The 24628-nt window shown below is 37.7% G+C and overlaps 1 protein-coding gene across 3 annotated transcripts in view; it reads left to right on the top strand.

The window, feature by feature from the left end:
- The window catches only part of ARIH1 (ariadne RBR E3 ubiquitin protein ligase 1), a 123919-nt gene extending 108565 nt beyond the window's left edge, over positions 1-15354 (top strand). For all 3 annotated transcript variants that reach the window (XM_070430843.1, XM_070430852.1, XM_070430861.1), the window contains 4 exons: positions 3038-3095; positions 8673-8933; positions 10805-10917; positions 12106-15354. In XM_070430843.1, coding sequence (XP_070286944.1) covers positions 3038-3095; positions 8673-8933; positions 10805-10917; positions 12106-12190 — 517 coding nt within the window. In that variant the 3' untranslated portion in view covers positions 12191-15354. The remainder of the gene's footprint in view (positions 1-3037; positions 3096-8672; positions 8934-10804; positions 10918-12105) is intronic.
- Positions 15355-24628: the final 9274 nt, after the last annotated feature.

Genomic DNA, 24628 nt, shown 5'->3' with positions numbered 1-24628 from the left:
CACTGAGCCAAGCCAGCTAGGGCCCATGCATATTTCTTATTCATTTGGGGAAATGCAAGTTAGACTGAGAATGCCTTCAATTTTGAGAAAAATAGGAGCTAATACATCTCTTGGTAAAAGTGAAAATATTTGAGTGTTATAATATTCAAATGACCTGTTTCACTGATTTGAGTTACCTGCCTATCCCCTATTGGCCTTGAGTTTGTGGCCCCTCATAAGTTGTGGGGAATAGGAAAAGAGAACATAGACTGGGACCTAAAGTAGTTTGGACACTATCAGAAGGATTTTAGGGGTGTGACATGATCGGGTCTGTTATTTAGATGAGAAGGCTCTCTGTTATGTTCTTACTTACATTGTCTCATGATTGTGGCTGCTTTATAGAGGGTGGATGGGGATAAATTGTAGGTTCAAGTCCAGATGACAAAGATATGAACTTCAGACAATGGCAAGTCTTCTCTTTTCATTTTATTGGAACTTTCATTAGTTTCATTAGCTAGAGGAATAGTATGAAGGATTACTTGTCTGAAATTAATTCCAAGCCGTTAAAAATTAATTGGAAGTAAAGAAAGTGATTTTGCCACTGTCAGAGCCATGAAAGGTTGTTTGGGTTTTCACCAGACAGGTACTCTGGATTTTAAGAAGGCAAACTAGGATTAGAATGTTCAGAAACTAATAAATTTAGTATATTTTTAAAAGCCTAGTGAAGGGGAGAGGGAATGTGGAAAAAAAGTTATTAAAGAGATGTATTTTTGTGTGTAAGGTAATCTCTGATCACAACTTAAATTTTAAATGAGCTGTATTGAAAACTAAAAAGGGTACAAAACAATGGATACCAAAGAATAAAGAATGGCCTGGATCAGGGTTTTCGGAAATGTAGTTTGGACAGTATCAGAAGGATCTTAAGGGCGTGACATGATCAGATCTTTTATTTAGATGAGAAGGCTCTCTGTTATGTTCTTACATACATTGTCTCATGATTGTGGCTGCTTTGTAGAGGGTGGATGGGAGGGGAATAAATTGTAGGTTCAAGTCCAGATGAGAAAGATCTGAACTTTAAGACAATGCCTTTTCCCATGGCTAGGATTACAAATGATTCATGCTCTGCTTTCTTGTTTGAATCTGAAAATGCCTCAGAATCTTCAAAATAGTATTCCAAGAGCACTCTCAGTTTTCTAAGTTAGAAGTATAGATGATTCCTATTTGGTTTTCTGCTTTAAAATCCTTAGTAATGTTGGCAGATTAAAGACCAGAATGAATTGAGGCTTATAAATATCTTAAAAATATAAAAAGGAAAAATTTTAAGGATTATCAGATTCTAAGAAGAAGATGTGTTAATATTTGACCAGTAGAGGGCAAAGAGGGTGATCTTTGGACTAAATTGAGTAGAGTAATTATTGGTAAGAGAAGATTATAACTCAAGCTGGGTAAAATTAATAAATCTCCTGACCTAGGTAAATTGTGGTCTGGGTTATTTTAAAAACTTGAAGATGAGCTCAGTGAGTCATTGTTGGTCTGAGTAATTTTGGAAAATAGAGAGATACCAAAGACTGGAAGCAGAGAAAATGTAATTCAAGTTCCCAAATTTTGTGATTCCACAAACTACATATGAGCCACATAACTTTAATTTTTCTCTTCTGTTAAATCCCAGAATCCAATGGTATTATTAGGATGATGGATTAGGGAATGTTTTTTACAGATCTCAGAAAGATATTTCATTGTAAACTGAGAAGTTTATGGCCTGGGCTGTGAATATAGAGAAGGAGGGAAATTTGGCTTTAATTGAATGATTTCTTGGAGTATAGATAATGGATTTATGCCTTTCTAAGCCTAATGGAATGCTTTATTGGTTTGCTGAAAGGCTTTGTCCTCATCTGTTTTGTTTTGTGGGGTTTTTTTCTCTGCATAAACTGTATACTGCTTTTCTGATCAGTTTCATTGATGACATTCTTAAACTAATCTTACATTTTGGGGTAACATCAAAGAGAGATATTAAATATATCGGTCATCAGAATCCTGAAGCACTTGACAAGCTAGAATAATGATCCAGTTTAACAAGGTATTCTTTAGTTTTACAAAGATCACTGTTAAAAATTTCTGGAGACATGACAACAACATATGAACAATGTACTCACTTGTTAAGAGCATGGGCCTCAGTTGGCATACAAAGCATGAGTTTAATTCCCAGCTCTAAAACTAGTTTTGCAACTTAAAGTATGTTACTTATCTTCTCAAAACCTAGTTCTTCATCTACTCAGTGAGGATAATAATAATACACATTTTATAAGATGGTTGAGGGGATTAAATGTGATAGTACATTTAAAGTTCTTAGTAAGTGTATTGTATATTGCAAGCACTCAATAAATACCAGCTGCTTTCATAAATAGACTCCCATAAAAGAAGAGGTAGAGAGTAAGCAGGACAAGGGAAGTGCCCATCTTATTCATCTGCACTGACTTCTCTTTCCCCCCAGTTCCTCACTTTGTATATCATTCAGTTTTCAGTGACACTTACAAATTGTAATAGCATATACAGCAAATAGCAACAGCATCTATTACTGTTGTAGTCCATCAACTATTGGTCTATAAAAGAGAAGAGAAGAAGGTGAGTAACTCTGGAAAAATTGGGAATATTTGGCCTAAATAATAGTCAGCCTAGGAGATGAGATGATTTCTTTCTTCAAAAATTGAGTTAGAAGTCAAATTTTAGTCAGTAAATGGAAGTTCTAGAATGACAGTGTTTTCTAATGATTATAGGTGAGCTGATTTGGAATGGACTACCTCAGAAAGTGGGAAATTCCCTATTACTAGACAGAGGACTGATATTCTATTACAGGAGGATTCAAGCACTAGGTGTGGATTAGATTTAACACTGAGCGCCTTTCAGTGTAGTAACTATCATTATAATGATAGAACCCTGGGTATTTTAGCACCTCAGTTTATCTGTACCTATATAAAACAGAATATTGGTTCTAAATAATCTCTAAATCCAGGCTACAATTCTGTTCCCTTTTTTATTTATGGAATCTTCTTACTTTAAGGTACAACTGTAACCGCTATAATGAGGATGACGCAAAGGCAGCAAGAGACGCACAGGAGGTAAGTACACTTTATTTTGGGGTAACAGTTGAATGGGGTGTGCATTGTATGTTTGTTAAGGAATAAATTAGCAGTTTTCAATTTTGAAAGATTCATGGGAATATACTCCAGTAAATACTGGGTATCTATGTACATTTAGAAAGGGAATCTTATCCAAAATGCATATCAGGAGCATTTCTATTTATAGGTGTGCCTGCTTTCTTTTAATCTAGACATTCCAGGTTTCAGTAGTCATGGTGTCAAGATTTTCCCTCCCCAACAAGGAGACTAGAGAACAGTAATTGTTCAATAGTCTGCTGCTATTTATATGCAGTCTCACTTATTTTTAATTCTTTTTATTTTTTTTAACTTCATTGTTCATTAAGAAGCTCTTTTGGAATGGATTGCCGCAGGAGATGGGGAATTACTTATCACAGGATGGGGGCACAACCACTATTATAGAAGGGATTCAAACACTTTAGGTGTAAATTTAGATCCAACAACACTTTGAGTTTCTTCCAGCCTGTAATTCTATCATAATTGTAGACTCCTGGAATTCCTTACATGCCATCCATCCCATATTGAAATTCCCCAGTTGTCCCCAAAATATTTCCAAATGGTTTTCCTTGCAAGAATATAATCCAAAACATGACCTGTTGCTTCTTGTTTCACTTTTTAAAAATATATTTTTATTGATTTCAGAGAGGAAGGGAGGGGGAGAGAGAGAAACATCAATAATGAGAGAAAATCATTGATTGGCTGCCTTCTGCATGCCCCCTCTAACTCGGGCTTGTGCCCTGACCTAGAACCCTGACCTCCTGGTTCATAAATCGAAGCTCAACCACTTAGCCACACAGGCCAGGCTCTTGTTTTACTTTTTAAACATTCTTTTAAAATTTGTTTACAATTAACCATAAATACAGAAGTGTGTGTGTGTGTGTGTGTGTGTGTGTGTGTAACCTAATCTGTCATATTAATAGAAGTGAAACTTCTATGTCTTTTTTTTGTCTTTTGAGACTGGAAAATTCTATTTTGTATTTATAAATGGTAAGTAGTGGTTCATAGACTTTCACAATATTTGTGGTCCTTTTGAAGGGGAAAAAACCTACAAATTTCAATATTGATTTAGATTATATTCATTGTAATTTTACTTAAATAATGTTTAAACATAAAACCAGCTGTAAACCCTTATGCTTTTATACAACTATACAGCCAATCCAAGAGAACTCCAAAATCAGTGAAGCTCAAGTTAAAATTAATTTGAAAGATGTTGTTTGCTAAAATTAAATTACTGTTGATAGCCCTGGCTGGTGTGGCTCAGTTGGTTGGGCGTTGTCCAGTGTACCAAAAGGTTGCCAGTCTGATTCCCAGTCATGACACATGCCTGGATTGCTTGCTCAATCCCCAAGTAGGGGGCAACTGATCAATATTTCCCTCTCACATTGATGTTTTTCTCTCTCTCTCCCTTCTTCTCTCTAAAAATTGGGGGGAAAATTTTTACTGTTGATAGATTACTGTATGTGGCTGGTTTTGAATAGTTTATTACATTTGAATAAGTGTATTGTGAATCAATAAATCAAAAATTAAGAACACAGAGCTCATAATTTAAGCCAATTATTATTCTCAAATTCCATAATAGAATAGTACAGGAAGACTATAGAGAAAATAGGATTTTTTGTGTGTGATAAAAACTTAAAGTGCTCAGGAACACAGATTTAACTTTATTTACAAAAATAGCAACTGGATATGTCTTGCAGGACAGAGTTTGCCTGCCCCTGGTCTAAGCATTCAGATTTTCTTGTTTGTTTTCCCAAGTATATTCATGTCGCTGATTGGTTTTCTCAATCTAGATTCTGTTGTTTGATTTAAAAGTTGGTTTTATTGCCTGGTCAACATGGCTCAGTGGTTGAACATCGACCTATGAACCAGGAGGTTATGGTTTGATACCTTGTCAGGGCACATGCCCAGGTTGCGGCATTGTAGGGTGTGCAGGAGGCAGCCGATCAATGATTCTCTCTCATCATTGATGTTTCTGTCTCCCTCTCTCTTTCTCTCTGAAATCAAAAAAAAATATGCATATATTTTTTTAAATTGGTTTTATTTGCAGTGATGGTATGGATTTTCTTTCATGTTAAATTTTAGACCTATATTAATAAGCTGTTTTAGAATTGTTGGTCATATTAAATCAAGTCCTATACGTTTTAATATGGCAATTTAGGTTTTCTGTTTCATCTTGGGAATTTGACAGGCTTGAAAATATTAGTGCTTTGGGGGAGATAAAATGCCAGCCAAATTATTTTCCACGTATATATTTTTACATATAGTTGCTGTAATTTTCATATTATTAAGATAAATAATAACAATATTTTTAATAATGATTGGATGTAATTGGCATAATTTTCCAGTGTGTAAGCATTGGTTTTTGATACCTACCTGACTCTTGAAGTAACGTGGCTTGTATAGATTTTTTTGAGATGTTTCAATGTTGTATGATACTAGATCATGTTAGTAGTGTCTGTGCTGTTTATTAGCTTTAAGGCATGAGGAGAGGACGAGAGAGAAGGTGATGGTAAAAGAAATATGTATCTGGTAAGAAACCCTTTCATAGTGGTAGCATTTAATAAGCATTTATTATAATCATTTTCTACATATTAGGTACACATAATAAGATTATTTTTATTATTTTATTTATTTTAAAATATATTTTTATTGATTTTAAAGAGGAAAGGAGAAGGAGAGATAGATAGAAACATCAATAATGAGAGAGAATCATTGATCGGCTGCCTCCTATATGCCCTCCCTCCCCCCACCTCCCAATCCCGGGGTGGGGGATCGAGCCTGCAACCCAGGCATGTGCCCTGAATTTGAATCAAACTATGACCTGGTTCATAGGTCAATGCTCAACCACTGAGCAACACTAAGATTACTTTTAAAAATTCTGGCTCCTCTGGAGAAGTACAGTGTAATGGAAGCGTCCTATGTAAATTATTTTTGCAGTGTGATAAATAATATAAAGCAAATCTAGACCAGATATTACATTGTTTCTTTGGTAATACTTCATCTGATTTAAAATTTTTTTTACTGTAACTGCAATACCAATATTGTTTGTATATATAGTTATTATATACTAGAGGCCCGGTGCACAAATATTTGTGCCCTGGGCGGGGGGGTCCTTCAGCCCGGCCTGTGTCCTCTCGCAGTATGGGACCCTCGGGGGATGACCACCTGCTGGCTTAGGCCTGCTCCCCGGGAGATTGGGCCTAAGCTGGCAATCAGACATCCCTCTGGCAGCCTGGCAGCCCTTGGGAGATGTCCACTTGCCAGCGGGGAGCAGACCTCAGCTGCAGTCGGACATCCTTAGCGCTGCTGAGGAGCAGGAGAGGCTCCCACCACCACCACTGTACTGACAGCCATCAGCCTGGCTTGTGGCTGTGCAGAGCTCCCCCATGTGGGAGCGCACTGACCACCAGAGGGCAGCTCCTGCATTGAGCATCTGCCCCCTGGTGGTCAGTGTGTGTCATAGTGACCAGTCATTCCCAGTCTTTCTGCTGTTAGGGTCAGTTTGCATATTACCCTTTTACTATATAGGATAGAGGCCTGGTGCATGGGGGGGGGCGGGGGGCCCAGCTGGTTTGCCCTGAAGGGTTTCCCGGATCAGGGTGGGGGTCCCACTTTGGTGCCTGGCCAGCCTGGGTGAGGGGCTGATGGTTGTTTGCAGCTGGTCACACCCCCTTCAGGGTGGGGGTCCCTACTGGGGTGCCTGGCCAGTCTGGGTGAGGGGCTGAGGGCTGTTTTCAGGCTGGCCGGCGACTGAAGCTCCCAGCCTCTCCTTTTTTTTCTTTTTTTTTTTATTCTGGGATTTATTTACCTTCTATAATTGAAACTTTGTTGCTGTCACTGGAGCTGAGAGCCAGCTCCTGCTCGCTCCCAGCTCTGAGGCCATGGCCTGCTGAAAGCAGGTATCTGGGGTTTGTTTACCTTCTATAAGTGAAACTTTGTTGCCGTCACTGGAGCTGAGAGCTGGCTCCTGCTCGCTCCCAGCTCTGAGGCCATGGCCTGCAGAAAGCAGGTATCTGGGGTTTGTTTGGCTTCTATAATTGAAACTTTGTTGCTTACGGAGCTCAGAGCCGGGCTGCGGCAGGTGGGGAACCTTGGCTTCCTCCATCACTGGAGCAAGCAAGCCTCCTGCTCGCTTCAGCTGTGTGGCTGCCAGCCGCCATCTTAGTTGGCAGTTAATTTGCATATCACCCTGATTAGCCTATGGGAAGCTTAGTGAAGGTACGGTCAATTACCTTTTTGTCTTTTATTAGATAGGATTATAACATATTATATTTAAATTATACTATATATAGCCAGAACCGGTTTGGCTCAGTGGATAGAGCGTCAGCCTGCAGACTGAAAGGTCCCAGGTTCGATTCCGGTCAAGGGCATGTACCTGGGTTGCGGGCATATCCCCAGTGGGAGATGTGCAGGAGGCAGCTGATCAATGTTTCTCTCTCATCGATGTTTCTAACTCTCTATCTCTCTCCCTTCCTCTCTGTAAAAAAATCAATAAAATATATTTTTTAAAAATTATACTATATATAGTTTGAAAGCAATACCTTGTTAATATCTTCAACTCTCCAGTGTTCAAATGTCCCCATTTATCTCATAAATTTTTTAAATATTTGCTTCAAATCATAATCCACAAAATGGAGTTGATTGATATCTCTTGAGTCTCCTCTAATCTTTAAATCCTTCCTTTTCTTTTTTTTTCTTTTTTTTTCTCTCTCTCCTTGCCATTATTGGTAGGGGAAACTAAGTTATTTTGCCTTATAGAATTTTCCATGTTCTTTATTGTGTTGATTGCAGCTCTCTGGTGTCATTTAATAGGTTCTTATATCCCTGTATTTCCTGAAGGTGATGGTTAATTCCAGATACTTGAATTCAGTCTCAGTTTGGGGAGGAAGGTGGTGTGGAAAGGACCTAAAACTCTTAGCTGTTTTACAGTATGTCAGGAGCTATAAGGTGTCTGGTTGCTTCTCTGTTTTCTAATTTAAAAGAAAAAAATTGACGTTAGAAAGAGAGGGGAAGGGAGAAAGAGAGAAACATCAATTTGTTGTTCCACTTATTTATGCATTCATTGGTTGATTCTGACCAGAGATGGAACCTGCAACTTTTGCATATAGGGATGTCACTTACCAATTGAGCTACCTGGCCAGGGATGCCTCTCTGTTTTCTACTTCAAAATATTGATGTTTCTTGCTTATTTTATATTTTATTGCACACTGTAAAACGGTGATATTCCATAGAACTTTCTGTAATGACGAAAATGTGCTTTATTACCACTGTCCAATCCAGTAGCCACTGACCATGTGTGGCTATTGAGTACTAAATACCTGAATTTTTAATTTTAATTTAAATAGTCACATGTTTCTAGTGGCTGCCATATTAGAAAGTACAGCTATGAGACATTCAGAGCAAAGCTAGCAGTAAATGCCTGTTTTCCTAATTTTAGCCAAAATCCTATACTTTCATCAGTAAGAGTGATTATCAGCTTTTGGTTATATATAATACATTTGTCATAATTATGTAACCTTAATTTTTCTTGTGCGCCAGCGATCTAGGGCAGCTCTGCAGAGGTACCTGTTCTACTGTAATCGCTATATGAACCACATGCAGAGTCTACGCTTTGAGCACAAACTGTATGCTCAGGTGAAGCAGAAAATGGAAGAGATGCAACAGCACAACATGTCCTGGATTGAGGTGCAGTTCCTGAAGAAGGCAGTCGATGTCCTCTGCCAGTGTCGTGCCACACTCATGTACACTTACGTCTTCGCTTTCTACCTCAAAAAGAATAACCAGTCCATTATTTTTGAGGTAAGAATAGTTACTGAGTGGGAAAAGGACCCACCTTGTGTCATAGAACTGTTTGGTCTTTCATAGATAAAGATATAGAAAGTTTTAAAGGTTCCTATCTGCTCACAAAGTGTAGATTAAAAATGTATTTATTGGGAAAGCACACAAAAAATTAAATTTCTTGTCCTAAACTACATGCAAATTGATGTGTGTTAGCCACCTAGCTATTAATTGTGCAGACTCTGGAGTCAGCCCTGAACTTGAATCTTGACTTCATTACTTATTAGCTCTGTTGACTTGGAGCAGATTACTTAACCTCTTCTATATTTGTTTTAAAATGGAGTTAATACTTTTCTAAGATGTTATATATAAGGTTTAAGTGAGACAACCCATGTAGATTACTTATATAGCACCTGGTATGTCATAGTTCTCAATAAAAGTCTTTTTTCAGGCAAAACTAATATGTGGTATTAGAAGTTAATATGGTGGTTATGTAATGACCTAAGGAGGCTTTAAACAGTAAAAGATTTTCAAGAAGATATGTTCGCCCTAGCCGTTTTGGCTCACTGGATAGAGTGTCGGCCTGGCGACTGAAGAGTCCCGGGTTCGATTCTGGTCAAGGGCATGTACCTTGGTTGCAGGCACATCCCCAGTAGCGGGTGTGCAGGAGGCAGCTGATCAATGCTTCTCTCTCATCGATGTTTCTAACTCTCTATCCCTCTCCCTTCCTCTCTGTAAAAAATCAATAAAATATATTTTTTTTAAAAAAAGAAGAAGATATGTTCATTTAAAATTGATGCAAGAAACATTAGTGTTGATAGATGACTAGACAGTAACATTGACTAGCAGATGAGTCTTTAGATGGGTAAATGTATAGAACTAGCCATAGTACTAAGAGATAATAAGATTTTAATCTCCCATACAGCATTCTCTTATAAGAAGTAGGTGCAGCCAGACATAAGCGAGAATGGGTTTCTATTTATTCCTCAAGTTTCCCTTTTAGTTTTAGCAAATAGCAGTTCTCAGAACTAGAAGATTCCTAGAGACTTTTTTAAGTAATTTCAAATCGTCCTTAATATTCTTTCAGAGGTAATGGGTAAATCTTTAGTTATTTTAACATTTAACCAATTGTCTTTGAAAAGATAGAACAAATTGTTAGAGGTAAAAGCAATAAAGAGCTTTACAGATGCAGTTAAAATCACCTGTGAAAATTATGGAATCTGTGTTGAAAGCAGTCAATAGGCAAGGAAGAAGCTGAGATGGTTTATCTTTCAGTTTTCTTTCTTTATTTCTTTATTTTCCTTTCATTCTTTATTCTTTAAAGTATTACATATGTCTCCTTTTTCCCCCATTGACCTCTTCCCTCCCCGCCCCCCCCCCAAGCACATACCCTCACCCCTGTAGTATCTGTGTCCATTGGTTATGCTTATATGCATGCATACAAGTACTTTAGTTGGTCTCTTACAATCGCCACCACCCTCACCCTCTCCTGCTTTCCCTCTGAGGTTTGACAGTCTGCTCGATTCTCTATCTCTGGATCTATTTTTGTTCATCAGTTTATGTTGTTTATGTTGAGTGAGATCATGTGATATTTATCTTTCTCCAACTGGCTTATTTCACTTAGCATAATGTTCTCCAGGTCCATCCATGCTGTTGTGATTGGTAAGAGTTCTTTCTCTTTTACAGCAGCATAGTGTTCCATTGTGTAGATGTACCACAGTTTTTTAATCCACTCATCTGCTGACGGGCACTTAGGCTGTTTTCAAATCTTAGCTATGGTAAATTGTGGTGCTGTGAACATAGGGGTGTATATATCCTTTCTGATTGGTGTTTCTGATTTTCAGCTTTTTTTTGAAGCCAAAACTTACTCTATATTTTTCCTCCTCTTGCAGAATAACCAAGCAGATCTAGAGAATGCCACAGAGGTGCTTTCAGGCTACCTTGAACGAGATATTTCCCAAGATTCTCTACAGGATATAAAGCAGAAAGTACAAGATAAGTACAGGTGAGATATTTTAATAGTTTTTGAGCAAAAGATTCTGCCACTGGTAGTCTGGTATGCCTTAACGGTGAAGTTAGGTGGTAGTGAAACTAGGGTTTAGTTTCCAGTGTAATTGAGCTGCTGTTGTTTCTCATAGATTACTTCTGTCCTTTGGGCAACAAATTGCAGATTTGGCTTCTTCCTTTCAACTTTATTTACTTATTTGCTGGCCTGCAAGGAAAACTTTGAAAAGGGCAAGTGGCCATTAGAATGAGTGGTGAGATTAGCAGGTCATACCCTGGGGATCCTGAGGATCGTGGCTGCTGACAAGTGAACTACCCAGGCTTTCTTTAGAGTTTTTATTAGATTTTTTCCCCCTAAGGAGAGATTTACTTTGTCCAAGGGGTAGATGGTATTTCATGATATGCTACTCTTAAGCTAAAAATATAAAATGTTTGCTTTCTCTACATGGAGTTTCCCACCTCGCCCCACCCCACCCCCACGCCAAAGTTGTTTCCTGGCAAATAGCAGTATCTTTTTTTATTACTATCGATTTCAGAAAGGAAAGGAGAGGGAGAAAGAGGGAGAGAGAAACATCATTGATGAGAGAGAATCATTTATCAGCTGCCTCCGGCACGCCCCACACTGGGGATCAAGCCTGCAACCCAGGCATGTGCCCTTGACTGGAATCAAACCTGGGACCCTCAATGCTCTATCCACTGAGCCAAACCAGGTAGGGCTAGCAGTATCTTTTTAGTAGTAGTAGAACCCTGGGAATTTGGAGATTTAGTCCTAAATAATATTTTTAGCCTACTACATTGTGTTTATGGTAATTTCACAGTTAACAAAGATTTTATAGGTGTGAAAAAAATAACCCTTAAAATTACTTTTTCCTGAAACTCTTACTTCTAGGTAGAATGACAGGATTGAATCAGATGGTTTATAATGTCCTTAGGAATTTTTAACATTTTATTGCTTTAAAATTAATTCCCCAAGCTGGGAATCGTGGCTTTTAAAAAATACCTTTTTTAAATTAGAAATAGTATATTGTGTCTTTACATCTAGACCTGAAAATGTGCTACAGAAAACAAGTGCTTACCTGTTCCAAGTTTGATAATATGTAGGGGTGCCCTAAAAGAATAAGTAAATGTTTTTTTTGTTGTTGTTTAATTACTGGAGGCTGACAACATTTTCTTTTTCCTTTGATTATAGATACTGTGAGAGTCGACGAAGGGTTTTGTTACAGCATGTGCATGAAGGCTATGAAAAAGATCTGTGGGAGTACATTGAGGACTGAGAGTGGCCCTGCATAAAATGAACTCTGAAAACTTTACCATCTAGAGTGTTCATGCAATTTAAACAAACAAAACAAACACAAACTAGGAGGCACTAAGCCCATTCTGACACTGCTGGTCTATAGTACCAGAATTCTGTTTTGTTAAAGGAAAATTTAAGTAAATTATATTGTAATAAAAAAAGGTAGATAAACCATTGTACAACAGTATTCTAGGCCGCCAACAAAAGTGTGACAACCACACTGAAAGCCCTCCAACTTTAACGTGTAGCTTCATTCTCAAAGCTGACTCCTTTTTCTTTCTTTCTTTCCTGAGTGTATTACAGTTAAAATTTGACACTGCTTTTCATGCCCAGCCCGGTCTTTTTGTTGTACTTTGGTAAAGAACCTCTTCCCTTTCATCCCCTACACATACAAATACACCCACACTCAGAGACTGACGCTCTTTCTCTCATACCCCAAAGTAATGAGTGAATGATGATTAGTTCCTTGTAAAGAAAATTCTTGGGGTGGGAAGGGGATAGGCAACAGGAGGAATTAAACAAAAAAACAAAACAAAAAAAACTTTGTATATGACTTTTAAAACAAGAGGACAACACAGTATTTTTCAAATTTGTATATAGCGCATATGCATGGACAAAGCAAGCGTGGCACGTGTTTGCATAATGTTTAATTACAAAAAAAATATTTATTCTTTAAAAATCTTCAAGATTATGTCTATTTGCTGTGCTTTTTTTATTTCTTTTTTTATTTTTTTCTCAGTTTGCTTATCTTTTCAGGGTTGGACGTTGGGATAAAAAATCTGTTAGTTTGGCACCTCTGGAAGGAATAAGAGCTCTTTGATTTTTCCTTTCCTGAGATTACTTTGTCCTTTCTGGTTTTGGTATGTCTGTTGCTGGCCATGGGCCTCATGCCTTGAATTCAAAGTACTTGATCGGGGCCAAGGAGGTCAAGCTCTGACAATGCTGTGGCTTGATAAGGGCTGCAACAGGGAGCTTAGTTGCTACAGTTCAAGGAATACCCATTCCCCTTCCTGGCCTCATGTCATGCATACCAGTGAAAGCTTCCTAGGCTCCCTGTTCATCCAAAGGAAACATTTCATTTTCCCCTCTTTAATTGCTGCTTTTGAGCCTTTTAAGATTTTCGTTATGGCTCTTTTCTCACCCTTTCTTTACAATAGGATGTCAAATAGAATGTTTTTGCTATAAATATAAATAAATAGTCATTCACTTAGTTTCAGATTGTGAATTTAAAATGGCAGATACTAAAATTGCTTGTGTGTGTTGCTGTGGGTTCAGTTTGAAGGCAAACACCCCTAGAACATGAAATTCCCATCTAGTGCATTTAAACAGAAATCACTGACTGCTTCTTTTCTGTTGCCAACAGATAGGAAAATTAATAATGCATTTTAGCTGTGATGTCTATTTTAATGAAATTTCTACTAAGATCTATGTTAAAAGTAAAGGATGGTGGTGGTTTTATTAATTACATACCTGTTTAGGCCATTCTGGCTGTGGTATTTTCAACAGGTCAGCATCCCTAGCTAAATTTGTTAGTTTTATTCAGGAGTGCAGAGTGAACCAATTTGGATCGAGGACCTCTTTGTCTTCCTTTAAATGTCTTGCACCTAGGGAATGTTTACCATTTGTGAGGCAACTTTGTCTGCTCTTGCATTGTACATCTTATTACTCCATTGGGAAGTAGGTTCACTTTCCTCTGGCCTTTTGCCTAAGTTAGGCTTTGCTGAATCAACCCACTTTTCCTTTTAGAAAAGGTTGTTACATGAAATGTACTTGCAACTGTTCTTATCCCATCAAAAATTAGTGAATGTTTGCTGAGTACATTATGCTGCTTCCTTAAACCACTTACCGCTTTAGAATCAACTCTACTTGTACCTTTAATCCTCTCTCCCTTGCCACCTCAGGTGCAATTCTGAACTCAGTGTCTGCTTCTTCAATGTCCTTTCTTCCCCCATCACCCATTTAATTTTATTTTAAATGACTGCATCAATCTTAAAAAGCATTTATCAAACTAAGAAAAAAAATTTTTTAAAGCAAGCTTGAATAAGTTCCTTTCCCTGGTAACTGAAAAGCAGCCAGAGTTGCTATCTAGATATATGTGGCTTCCTTAATCAAAATGTTTTGTGTATATGTGATGTTTTTTAAAAAAATCTTAACCAGGTAACTGCAGTATCTAGGTTTGAGTGTCATTACATGCTCCCCTTGCAAGTACCTAAAAACTGTGCACTTCATAATATCAGCCCCTACCCATGGAGGAACAGTGCTTTTTAGAGATGCTTTCTAGTCTCAGTGTTGGCATATGATCTGAGGGTATTGCAGTTATAGATCAAGGTAAACTGGCCTTTTCTACTTCCAATCTTTTAACAACTATCTCCATATTTGACAGTATTTCCTGAGTTAATTGCTTTCATTTTTAGTAGCTTCTTTTACCCCAGGTGGGATATAGGCAAGCCATAGTGTATGACAGCTTCCCCATTTCTCTTATCTGAATCTTTCTATCAAGAGGGCTCTATTCATGGTAAGCACCAGGGTCTCACTGTCTTATTGAGGACAGTTACATTGTCTCTTGAAAAGTGCATGCTTCATTTGAACAGTTTATTGACTAGTAGATGTACTTGAAATGATTTACAACAAAATTTTGATCCAAAGCTCAGGACACAAACCACAGTGGTAAAACTGAGTAGCGTATAATATCAGACTAAATTCTGTATAATTTGCTGCAACCCAGATTGTATGTGTTTTATGTGTGTTTAAAAATATATATTAAATACACGTGTATACATAAACACATATAACAGATCCAAGACTGACTGACTTGATTTGAAATGGTTGAATCTGCAGTGTGAAATGTGATTCAGCCATGATTAGAAACTGAAATTTAGTACCAGGGAGAAAAGAACTCAATGTAACCAAGTCTTTTAGTTGCAAATCCTGGGTTTAGAGCACTTGGAAAATGGGAGGGGCGGGTTGGTGAGACAATCAGATCGCTAAATTGATTTAAATGCTCCTAACCCTGTAATTTTGTGCATAGGCATCCTGTGCTGTAGAAATAACTGTTCTTAGCTTTTCATTGTAACTGGACTGTTCGGGTTGCCCAGAGGGAAAGAACATTCCTAATTCTAATAAAATAAAACTTTTATTTTGTTATTCCATTAGTTACTTATGTTTATTTTTATAGTTAAAAAAGGATATACTGGTGGTCTAACCATCACCTGTATTATGTGCCTTATTCACTGTTCCTACTTAATATAATGTTAAGATTTGGTTTAGTTTCTTTGCAAGGAACTGTGAATGAGACCATCCCCAACAATTAACTTGGTTAATGAAGCCTTCAGAGCATTTTCTGAAAGCTTTCCAATTTCTTTGTCTTAAACATTGAATTTAGATTGCTGTTTGTGTTGTAACAGTGATATATAGTAGATGCTTAATATATCTTTGTCAGTTTTTTAAAGATAAAATATTTTAAAAGTTATTCTCAACCTCAAAACTCATTATTTCCATTGAGCTCACTCTTCGAAGCTGATATCTCCACAGGGATGGAGAGAGTTGTTTTAAAGAAGGTCCTGGGTTGGAGATCTTTGTCATTGATATTCTACCCAAGTCCAGAGTTTAGGACAATTTAATTTGGTCTTATTTGGATCTGTAATTATGAGAGTTTATCACATTATCTTCATAGCACTTTAATTTATGTAAAGCAACTGGGTTAGGAATTGCTTTTTTACAAAAGAAGAAAATAAGGCTCACTAAGATTTAAGTACCTTGTTCAAGATTTCACAATTTCTTCTATCTGGGATTTGGTCAATATTGTATTTTGTATTACATCTTTGCATCACATTTTCTTAATCTGGTCTCAGAATGACCTAACTAGCAATCAGTACCAGGAAAGGGGGTTCTTGGTCTTGGTTCTAGTGGTGTGCTATTAAACCACATCAAAGACTCTCTCTCTCTCTCTCTCTCTCTCGCTCTCTCTCTCTCTCTCTCTCTCTCTCTCTCTCTCTCTGTGTGTGTGTGTAAAAATATATGTATAAATATCTGTTGCTGCTGCTGTTAGAGGAATGCTATATACTATCTCTGATCTTTAATTTGTTGCAGTTTGCAACTAATGTGGCTCTGTTTTGCCCAAAGAAACCAGGCATGCATAGATGAATAGTCCTTCCCATCTTGCTGATTGGGACAATCCTCATGAGAAGATTGTCACATGAGGTAGTTGAGTAAGTGGTTCGGCATCATTTGATTTGATAAATAGTGGCCAAGTAATTTGTAGTTGTTGGTCTAGTTATTTGTTCAAATGAATTTCCAATGTAAAGAATTTTGAACAGTCATCTGGAACTTGTTACAGAATTTTTTTGTAACTGGTAAAACAGAACAGCTGTTATCTATTTGTTCTCAGCATTTCTCCTGAGGAGCTTTAAGATTATAAGTAGTGAGCATTTGGGGGAAATCTTGGCTCCTTTGGAAACAGAAAAAAGTGTGGGCCCTCCAGATTTTTTTTTTTTTTTTCAGATTTCTTTGGTATATTTCTGGTTTTATAGAATTTTCTTCTCATAATTACCCAAGATGAAATAACTAACTTGGAAGGGCTCAACTGGAACTAATCAAATTGTGCCTACTGTAAGAGTAAATAGTAAGATGACTTTTACCATTTTGCTTTTTTGTCAAATTAAATCTAGTTTTCAAGACAACTGTTAATCTTTCTCTAGTCAGTAGCATTTAGGGTGGGGGGAAATAGTAGATTCTTTTGAAAGGCAGTTTTCAGATTATGATTAAACCATAGATAAGCATTTTAGGCCATTTAGGGTAGTGGCCAATTACTATATAAATCATTCACACATTGATACGTAGCAGCTACAACAATATCAAAAACAACTTTATTGCCACATGAATTCAGGAGTCTCAAACTCCTGAGCCAGCTATATATTTTAGTAGACTGTCCTCAGCCAAATGGGCTCTGATTAGGAACCTGTAAAATACACTTTTTGTTAATTCAATTTTGAAATGTTGGTAACTGATTTACAATATTCTTAAATGTGGGTTAAAAACAAAACAAAACTGCACTTGGGCCATACCATTTTTCAACTTCTGTTAGTCTCGGCTTGCAACTTATGTCACTGTCCATCTGACACACATTGGAATCACTGAGAAGATTCAAGAGAACAAAATAGGCAGTGCTCTGCTGAGCCACTGTGGGGGGCGGGGATGGGGGCTGAAAAAAAATCGGACAAAATAACTAATACCGGAGGGCACCCCCACATAGAGATTATGACTAAAATGGCTTTGGATTATGTCTTGAGCATTAATTTTTTAAAGCCCTATCTCCATTCCCATCCCTGATTATGGTACAATGCAATGTATGACCTGCAGACACAGTTGATTGAGGCCATTGACCAAGACACTTCTATAGTTTCCAAGAATATAGGTTGTGCACCCTAGGACATAAGGGACAATCAGTAAGACTTGTGGCAAATTCACAAGCTCAGGAAAGGGCCACACTGCAGGCCCTAACTGAATGGGGTTTGTGGAATGGTGCTTCCTAAGGATCTAGTGTGAAATGCCAATTTGTCAGTTTTCTGGTAAGTGGTTCACCTTGGAGAAAATGAAATTGACAAAACCAGAACTGTAAAACAGCCAAGCAGAGTAGAATGTTCACATAAAGGCAATATATTCTCTGCCCAAGGGAGAGAAACCTACCTAGGGAAGTAAATTAGTATAGCCTGAACCAAATCAGTTGAATGCTTATGAGCAAAGCTGCCCTTTTTTTGTGTCAAGTCAGTGCACAATTTCATTTAATCACAAAGAGCATGTAAGCCACAGGTTTCTCACTGTTACTTTATTTTGATGATCTTGTCCATTAAGACCGAATTTTCCTGTTTTTATTGCCAGTGTGGTATAGTGGAAAGATAGCAGTATTTCAGCCATAGTTTTCCCTTTTGTAAAATGAGGGTAGTAATAGGAGCTATAATTTGTTGAGTCCTTCTTGTTAGATGCCTTACATACATTTTCTCCCAAACAGCCCTATAACAAAGTTGGCATTGTTCTCCTATTTCATAAATGAGAAACAGGGTCACAGGCTATTCAGTCCCTCAAAAGTTACATATGGCAGGGTTATGCTTCCCTTCATTCCTTATGTTCATTCTATCATGCTATATTGTCTGTTTTGCATGAATATTGTGAGGATCAAGGAAAACAGGAAATCAAAGCCTAGTTATAAATAAGCATACTGATACTAACTTGGGCAAAAAATAAGGAGACAGATCTGTCTCATAGACCCTCAAAGGCAGGATGACATTGGATCCACGAACTAGAAAGTTGTTTTGCCTATTTTTTTAAAAATTTATTTCAGATATCTCCCTTTTCCCCCCATTGATCCCCTCCATCTCACCCCACCCCCAGGCCTTCACCACACTATTGGCTGTGTCCTTGGGTTATGCATACATGCTTAGAAAGCCATTTTGAACTCCTGAATTGGCATTGTCATGGGTACATCCACATCATTCTAACAGCTTTGCTTTCCCTGTAGCTACCCCATAACTCCAGGTGTTTCATGTTAACTGTTCCAGACACATGTAGACAGAACCAAGCAAGCCTTGGGACCAGCTCGTTGGTAGAAATGTGGGTCTTTGGGGCTAAACCCTGTGGTTTGGGCGGTAGATCTTGGAGATAATGGTTTGCTGGCTGCACATCACAAAAGGTGCCTTTTTAAAAATACGTCTTTGTTGATTTCAGAGAGGAAGAGAGAGAAACATCAATGATGAGAGAGACTGGGGATTGAGCCCACAACCCGGGCATGTGCCCTGACGGGAAATGAAAATGTAACCTGGTTCATAGGTCGACATGCAACCACTGAGCTACACAGGCCAGGTGACAAAAGGTGTCTGACAAAAGCAAAATGCCCTGAAATGAAATAAATGTAAGGAATACCATATAGTAGATAATTATGAACTTATTCTTACTAAATGCTTCATGTATATTTTTAAAAACTCACAATCCCATGAAATAAATACCATCTCCATTTTATAAATAAGAAAATAGAAGCTTAAAGAAGGTGAGTAATTTCCCTGAGGTCATTTTGTGTCAGAATGAAGATTCTTTCAGTCAACGCCCACGCTGTCAGGCACTATCCTAAACACTAGAGGTACAGAGTGAAAAAAGGGCCTGTTGGTTTGTCTGAAGCTCTTAACCTTGTTTTCTACACCAAGACTAGGATTGCCCAAGGTCACCCAGCCAGTTAATGGAAGAACTGGAAGCACATTTGGACCACTATGTATTCTTTTCATGACATTGTAGCTGCTGATTCTCAAACAGCCTTTCCAACAGCATCTGCTAAAATTACATAGATAGGTTAGGGGGGACTCACAGCCTTAGATTGCCTTGGAGACTCACCAAGGTTCTTCTGTTAAAAACTGTTATTAACCTCAAATACTGTACCTGCCTTTTCCTTTACATTTGAGAACCACCCTAGCATTTTAATGACAGTTAAGAAGCAAGTCCATATTTCCAAACCGTCTTCAGCAGGCCAATCTTTCCTATTTTGAGCTAATGATTGGCTTCATATTGTGCACAAAATAATAGTTCCTGACTTGGTCTTATTTGGCACCTGTATGTCCCTCCTCACTGACTACACGTGTAAAAGTTTGGTCTTTTTAAGCTGCATGCCTTTTGCCATGGAGTACTTGGGGTGGAAATTTGGAAGGTGATTATAGACTATAAAACCAATTCTCTATAGACAGATTTCCTTCTGATGGCTAAAATTGGTTTCTGTGTGCATAACAACAAAGCAGTGTCCTAGAAGCCACTTCGGTGCACATTAAATGGCTGTTCGTTAGAATTGAGAGTTTGGGGCTTGTGCAGTGAGGATCTGGCTCTCCGGGATCAATTGGCCAAGTTGGGATTCCTGAGGAGTGAACAAACAGCATGATTCCATCCTAAGTTTTCTGAGGACCCTATCCAAAACTACTAGTATTGATGGCATTTCCCAGCTTCCTCTTACAGGGAGACTCCCTGTATGTATTTCCACCTCTGCAGGTCACATCATTTTCTCAGAGGGAGTGCAGCATAAAATGATAACCAGCATTTGTGAAGCACCTCTGTGTTCCCACCTAGGTAGTAGACATTCCAATGGAATGTTCTAAAATTGTAAGTTCTTGCACCTGCTCTCAAGTCATTTATAACCTAACTAGAGGCCCAATGCATGAAATTCGTGCAAGGGTAGGCCCCGACAGCCCCAGCTTCATCCAGAAGGTCATCCAGATGGTCGCTCTGCTCTTTGGTCTAATTAGCATATTAGCTCTTTATTAGATTGGATTGCTGGTCTTCTGGTATGAACAAAATGATTTGCTTGTATAAATTCCTACCATATGATCCTGACTTGTGCAATATAACTAAGGCAAATATTAAAGTGTTTCATAACAAAGGAGGAGGTATGATCTGAGTGTCCACCAACTTTGGAAAAGATGCCTGCTTTCAATAGGAAATGATTTTTGTGTTCAAAAATCCTGGTGACTGGTTTGGAGCATTGTAAATGTCATGGCAGCAAATACCAGAGGATGGGTTAAATGAAGAATGATAGTGTTCTACATGCCTGAGAAGAATTAATTTTCACTCCATTATTTTTACTAGCTTGCAGGTTAAGTACCATTCAATCTATTCATGTTAAATCCAACCTAGTATAAGTCAGTGCCTTAACATAATGGTCAAATTTGTTGCTCACTAACCAATGGAAATAAAATTGCTTCACAGATTTCTAAATGCTGTTTCAATGGGACGCTGGTTTGTGTGCTTTTTTAAGATAAATTTCAGAATCAAGGTCCTAGCCCTGAACAGATTAGAGCCCAACCAAGATCACACTGAGAACAGATCAGTAAGGGGTTGGGGAAATATGCTCCTGAAATAGAAATCCTCCACTCATCTTTATTTTAATGTATAGACATCAATACATATATTGTGAAATGCACACATCCTAAGTGTTCAGTTTGACATTTTGATAACTGTACAAACCTTGTGATAACCACCCAAAAGAAGATATAGAACATTCCCATTAATCTAGAAAGTTCTCTTGTGTATCTTTCAAATTATTCCTTCTCCCCTCCCTACTCCAATGATCATTTGCTGATTATCACTAAAAATTTATTTTGTCTGATTTTGGACTTCATATAAATGGAGTCATATAATATGCAGTCTTGCATCTGTCGTCTTTCACATAATACTTTAAAAACAACCATGTTGTCTCTATTGGTAAATTATTATTTATTGCTGAGTAGCAGTTCATTTTATAAATATACCACAATTTGTTTATCCTTTCCCATATTGATGGACTTTTAGGTTTCCAGTTTGGGGCAATTATGAATAAGACTACTATATAAATTCTCATAAGATTTTGTTTTTGTTTTATGGATACATGTTTTTATTTCTCTTGGATACCTGAGTATAAAATTGCTGAGTCATATGGTAAGTGTACATATAACACTTTAAGCAACTGCAATCCTGTTCTTCAAAGTGGTTTTACCATTTCATACTCCCAACAATGAAGTACGAGAGTTCTAGTTGCTCCATGTCTTTTTCAACGTTTACTATTGTCAGTGCCTTTTATATTAGCCATTTTTGTGGGTATGAAATAACTGATTTTAATTTACATTTCCCTGATGATTAATGATGATCACTTTTCATATGCTTATTTTACATTTGTATGTCTTTCATGAAGTGTCTTTCACGTCTTTTCCCATTTTAAAATTGGATTGTCTTTTCCATTGTGGCTATTATTCTGTGAATTCTGGGTACTAGAGGTTTTGTTTGTTTATCTATAATCCTCTGTTCCCCAAGGTTACATCTGCTCTTTATCTTTGGTTTTCAGCTGATTGACTATGATATGTATAGGTATATTTTCCTTTGTGTGAAGTTTACTAAATCTTTTGGATCTATATTGATGTCTTTCATTAATACTGGATATTTCCTGGCCATTATCTCTTCAAATATCTTTGTTCCATACTCTGTCACCTCTCCTTTTGGGACTCCAATTGCACATATATTAGATGATTTTATATTATCCTACAGACCTCAGATGATTTTCTTCCATTCTTTTCTCTTTTTTGTTTTCAATTTGGATACTTTCCATTTAGCAGTGCTCAAGTTCCCTGATACTTTTCTGTTAAACCTATCTAATGAATTATTTTTGATATTTTTAATTTCTAGCATTTCATTGCATTTGTATAGTTATCATATTTCTGCTAAGATTTTCCATTTCTTCATGCATATTGTCCACATTTTCCACAAGGTTTTTTTTAGCATTTTAGTCAAAGTTATTTTAACAATTCCAACTGATAATTTAGTCAACACCTGGGTCATCTCTAGTTCTGCTTATATTATTCTAGGAAGGAGGAGAGAGAGAAACATCAATGATGAGAGAGAATCATTGATTGGCTGCCTCCTGCATACCGACACTGGGGATAGAGCCTGCAATCCGGAATAGAACAATGACTCCCAGGTAGGTTGAACCCAACCACGCTGGCTGGGCTTACTTACCTTTAAAATAAGGCATGTCCATTTTTCTATCAGACACTTTAGTAGCTCAGTCAATTTGTATAATTGACCTATATCTGGGCTGTATTGCAGCTTTAGTTAACCACTAGCTTCAAATATTTTGGAGACAGAATTGGAACTTTCCATTCAGTAGAGCCTGGGTTTTGGACATTGGCAAGTTGTCAGAGATATGACTGCTTTGTAGTTATACTGTCAGCTTTTGGAAATGTGGCAGATCTCTCTCTGCTTTATAGCCTAGCTCCCAAGTTTCCTTTTTTCTTTTTTTTTTTTTGTCAGTGGGATAGAGGAGTGGGGAGGTATTTCTCTCAGCTCTTGTATGTGCCCTGCTCTTAGCCTTTTGAGGATGAATGCCTACAATGCCTGGGGATGGGTCTCTCAGCTCTCCTGCCCCTTCTTAGCTTTCATGAATGCCTCAGATAGATTTCTCAGCATTCCTGCCTTGCCCCCTCACTTTGAAAGGATATCTTGCCCTTGGGCGAGGCTCCACTCACTCATGGGCAGGGGTGACCTGTCTCAACTCTTCTGTTACCCACCCCCTTTCCACTTTTGATCTATTACCTCACTGTATTTGGTTACAATCCAAAAGGTAGGTGGGTGGGTGGGTGGGTGGGTGCAAGCTTTTTCTGTGAATTTGGGTCCCCTAAATTATAATGTCATGCCAACCTTAATGAGGCTGTTAAATTTTTGTTAAATTTCAATGGATTTCTCTTTACTCCGTATAGTGGATTCCTCTTTCAGCTAGAACTTTGAGTAGCCATGGGTCTATGAAGGACTACTCAGCATTTCTAGAGATTGGTTCATTTTGGTTCATATCCTCAGTTTTCTGAGTTAATTTTTTTTTTTTCCTAGCTAATCTGGCCTTTGTTTGCTAGAGTAGAGTTGTATTATTTTTTTCATCTAAATCAGCCCTAGCCTATTTGGCTCAGTGGATAAGAGTGTGGGCCCGTGGACTGAAAGGTCCGGGGTTTGATTCTGGTCAAGGACACATGCCTCAGTTGCAGGCTCAATCCCAGCCCTGGTTGGAGCACATGCTGGAGGCAACAAATTGATGTGTCTCTCTCACATCAATGTTTCTTTCTCTGTCTCTCCCCCTTCCCTTCCACTCTCTTTAAAAATAACTGGGAAAATATCCTTGGGTGAGGATTAACAAAAATTTAATTTAAAATGTAGCAAATCAGAAATGAATTTTCAGAATGGGAATTTAAAAATGGTTTCATTAACATATTTTAACAATTAGTTTTCTTAAATTAAAATACATGGATAATAAAAAATTTAAATTTGATAATATATTAAACCATGAAAAGCAAGTAACCTCCTCATTCTAGGTCCCCTACTCCTTTCTACTCCCTCTATAGAGATATTACCAATTTCTTCTCAAAATTTTATTTGTAAACATGTGAATATCTCCCTCCTAATTTTTTAAGACAAAAAGAAGCATACTGTATATTCTATACTTTGCTTTTCTCATATAACTATTTCACCATCTTGAAAAATCTTTTAAAGACTACAAAACATGTCTTAGGATATATGTACTTTGGTTTATTTAAACAAACCCTGGTATTTTTTTCCTCACAAACAATGCAGTAGATATGTCTTTGCCCACATTCACTGTTGAATATATCTATAGTATCAGGAATATTTTTTATTTTATTATTTTTTAAATATATATTTTATTGATTTTTTACAGAGAGGAAGGGAGAGGGAGAGTTAGAAACATCGATGAGATAGAAACATCTATCAGCCGCCTCTTGCACACCCCCTACTGGGGATGTGCCTGCAACCAAGGTACATGCCCTTGACCGGAATTGAACCTGGGACCCTTCAGTCTGCAGGCCAACGCTCTATCCACTGAGCCAAATCAGCCAGGGCAGTATCAGGAATATTTTAA

Source organism: Myotis yumanensis, unplaced genomic scaffold, assembly GCF_028538775.1.
Source record: "Myotis yumanensis isolate MYYU_CA2020_CCGP unplaced genomic scaffold, mMyoYum1.0.hap1 SCAF_1, whole genome shotgun sequence".
In the NCBI taxonomy this organism is placed as follows: domain Eukaryota; kingdom Metazoa; phylum Chordata; class Mammalia; order Chiroptera; family Vespertilionidae; genus Myotis; species Myotis yumanensis.
Note: the sequence above shows the minus strand (reverse complement) of the source record. Positions and strands in the feature narration are given on the sequence as shown.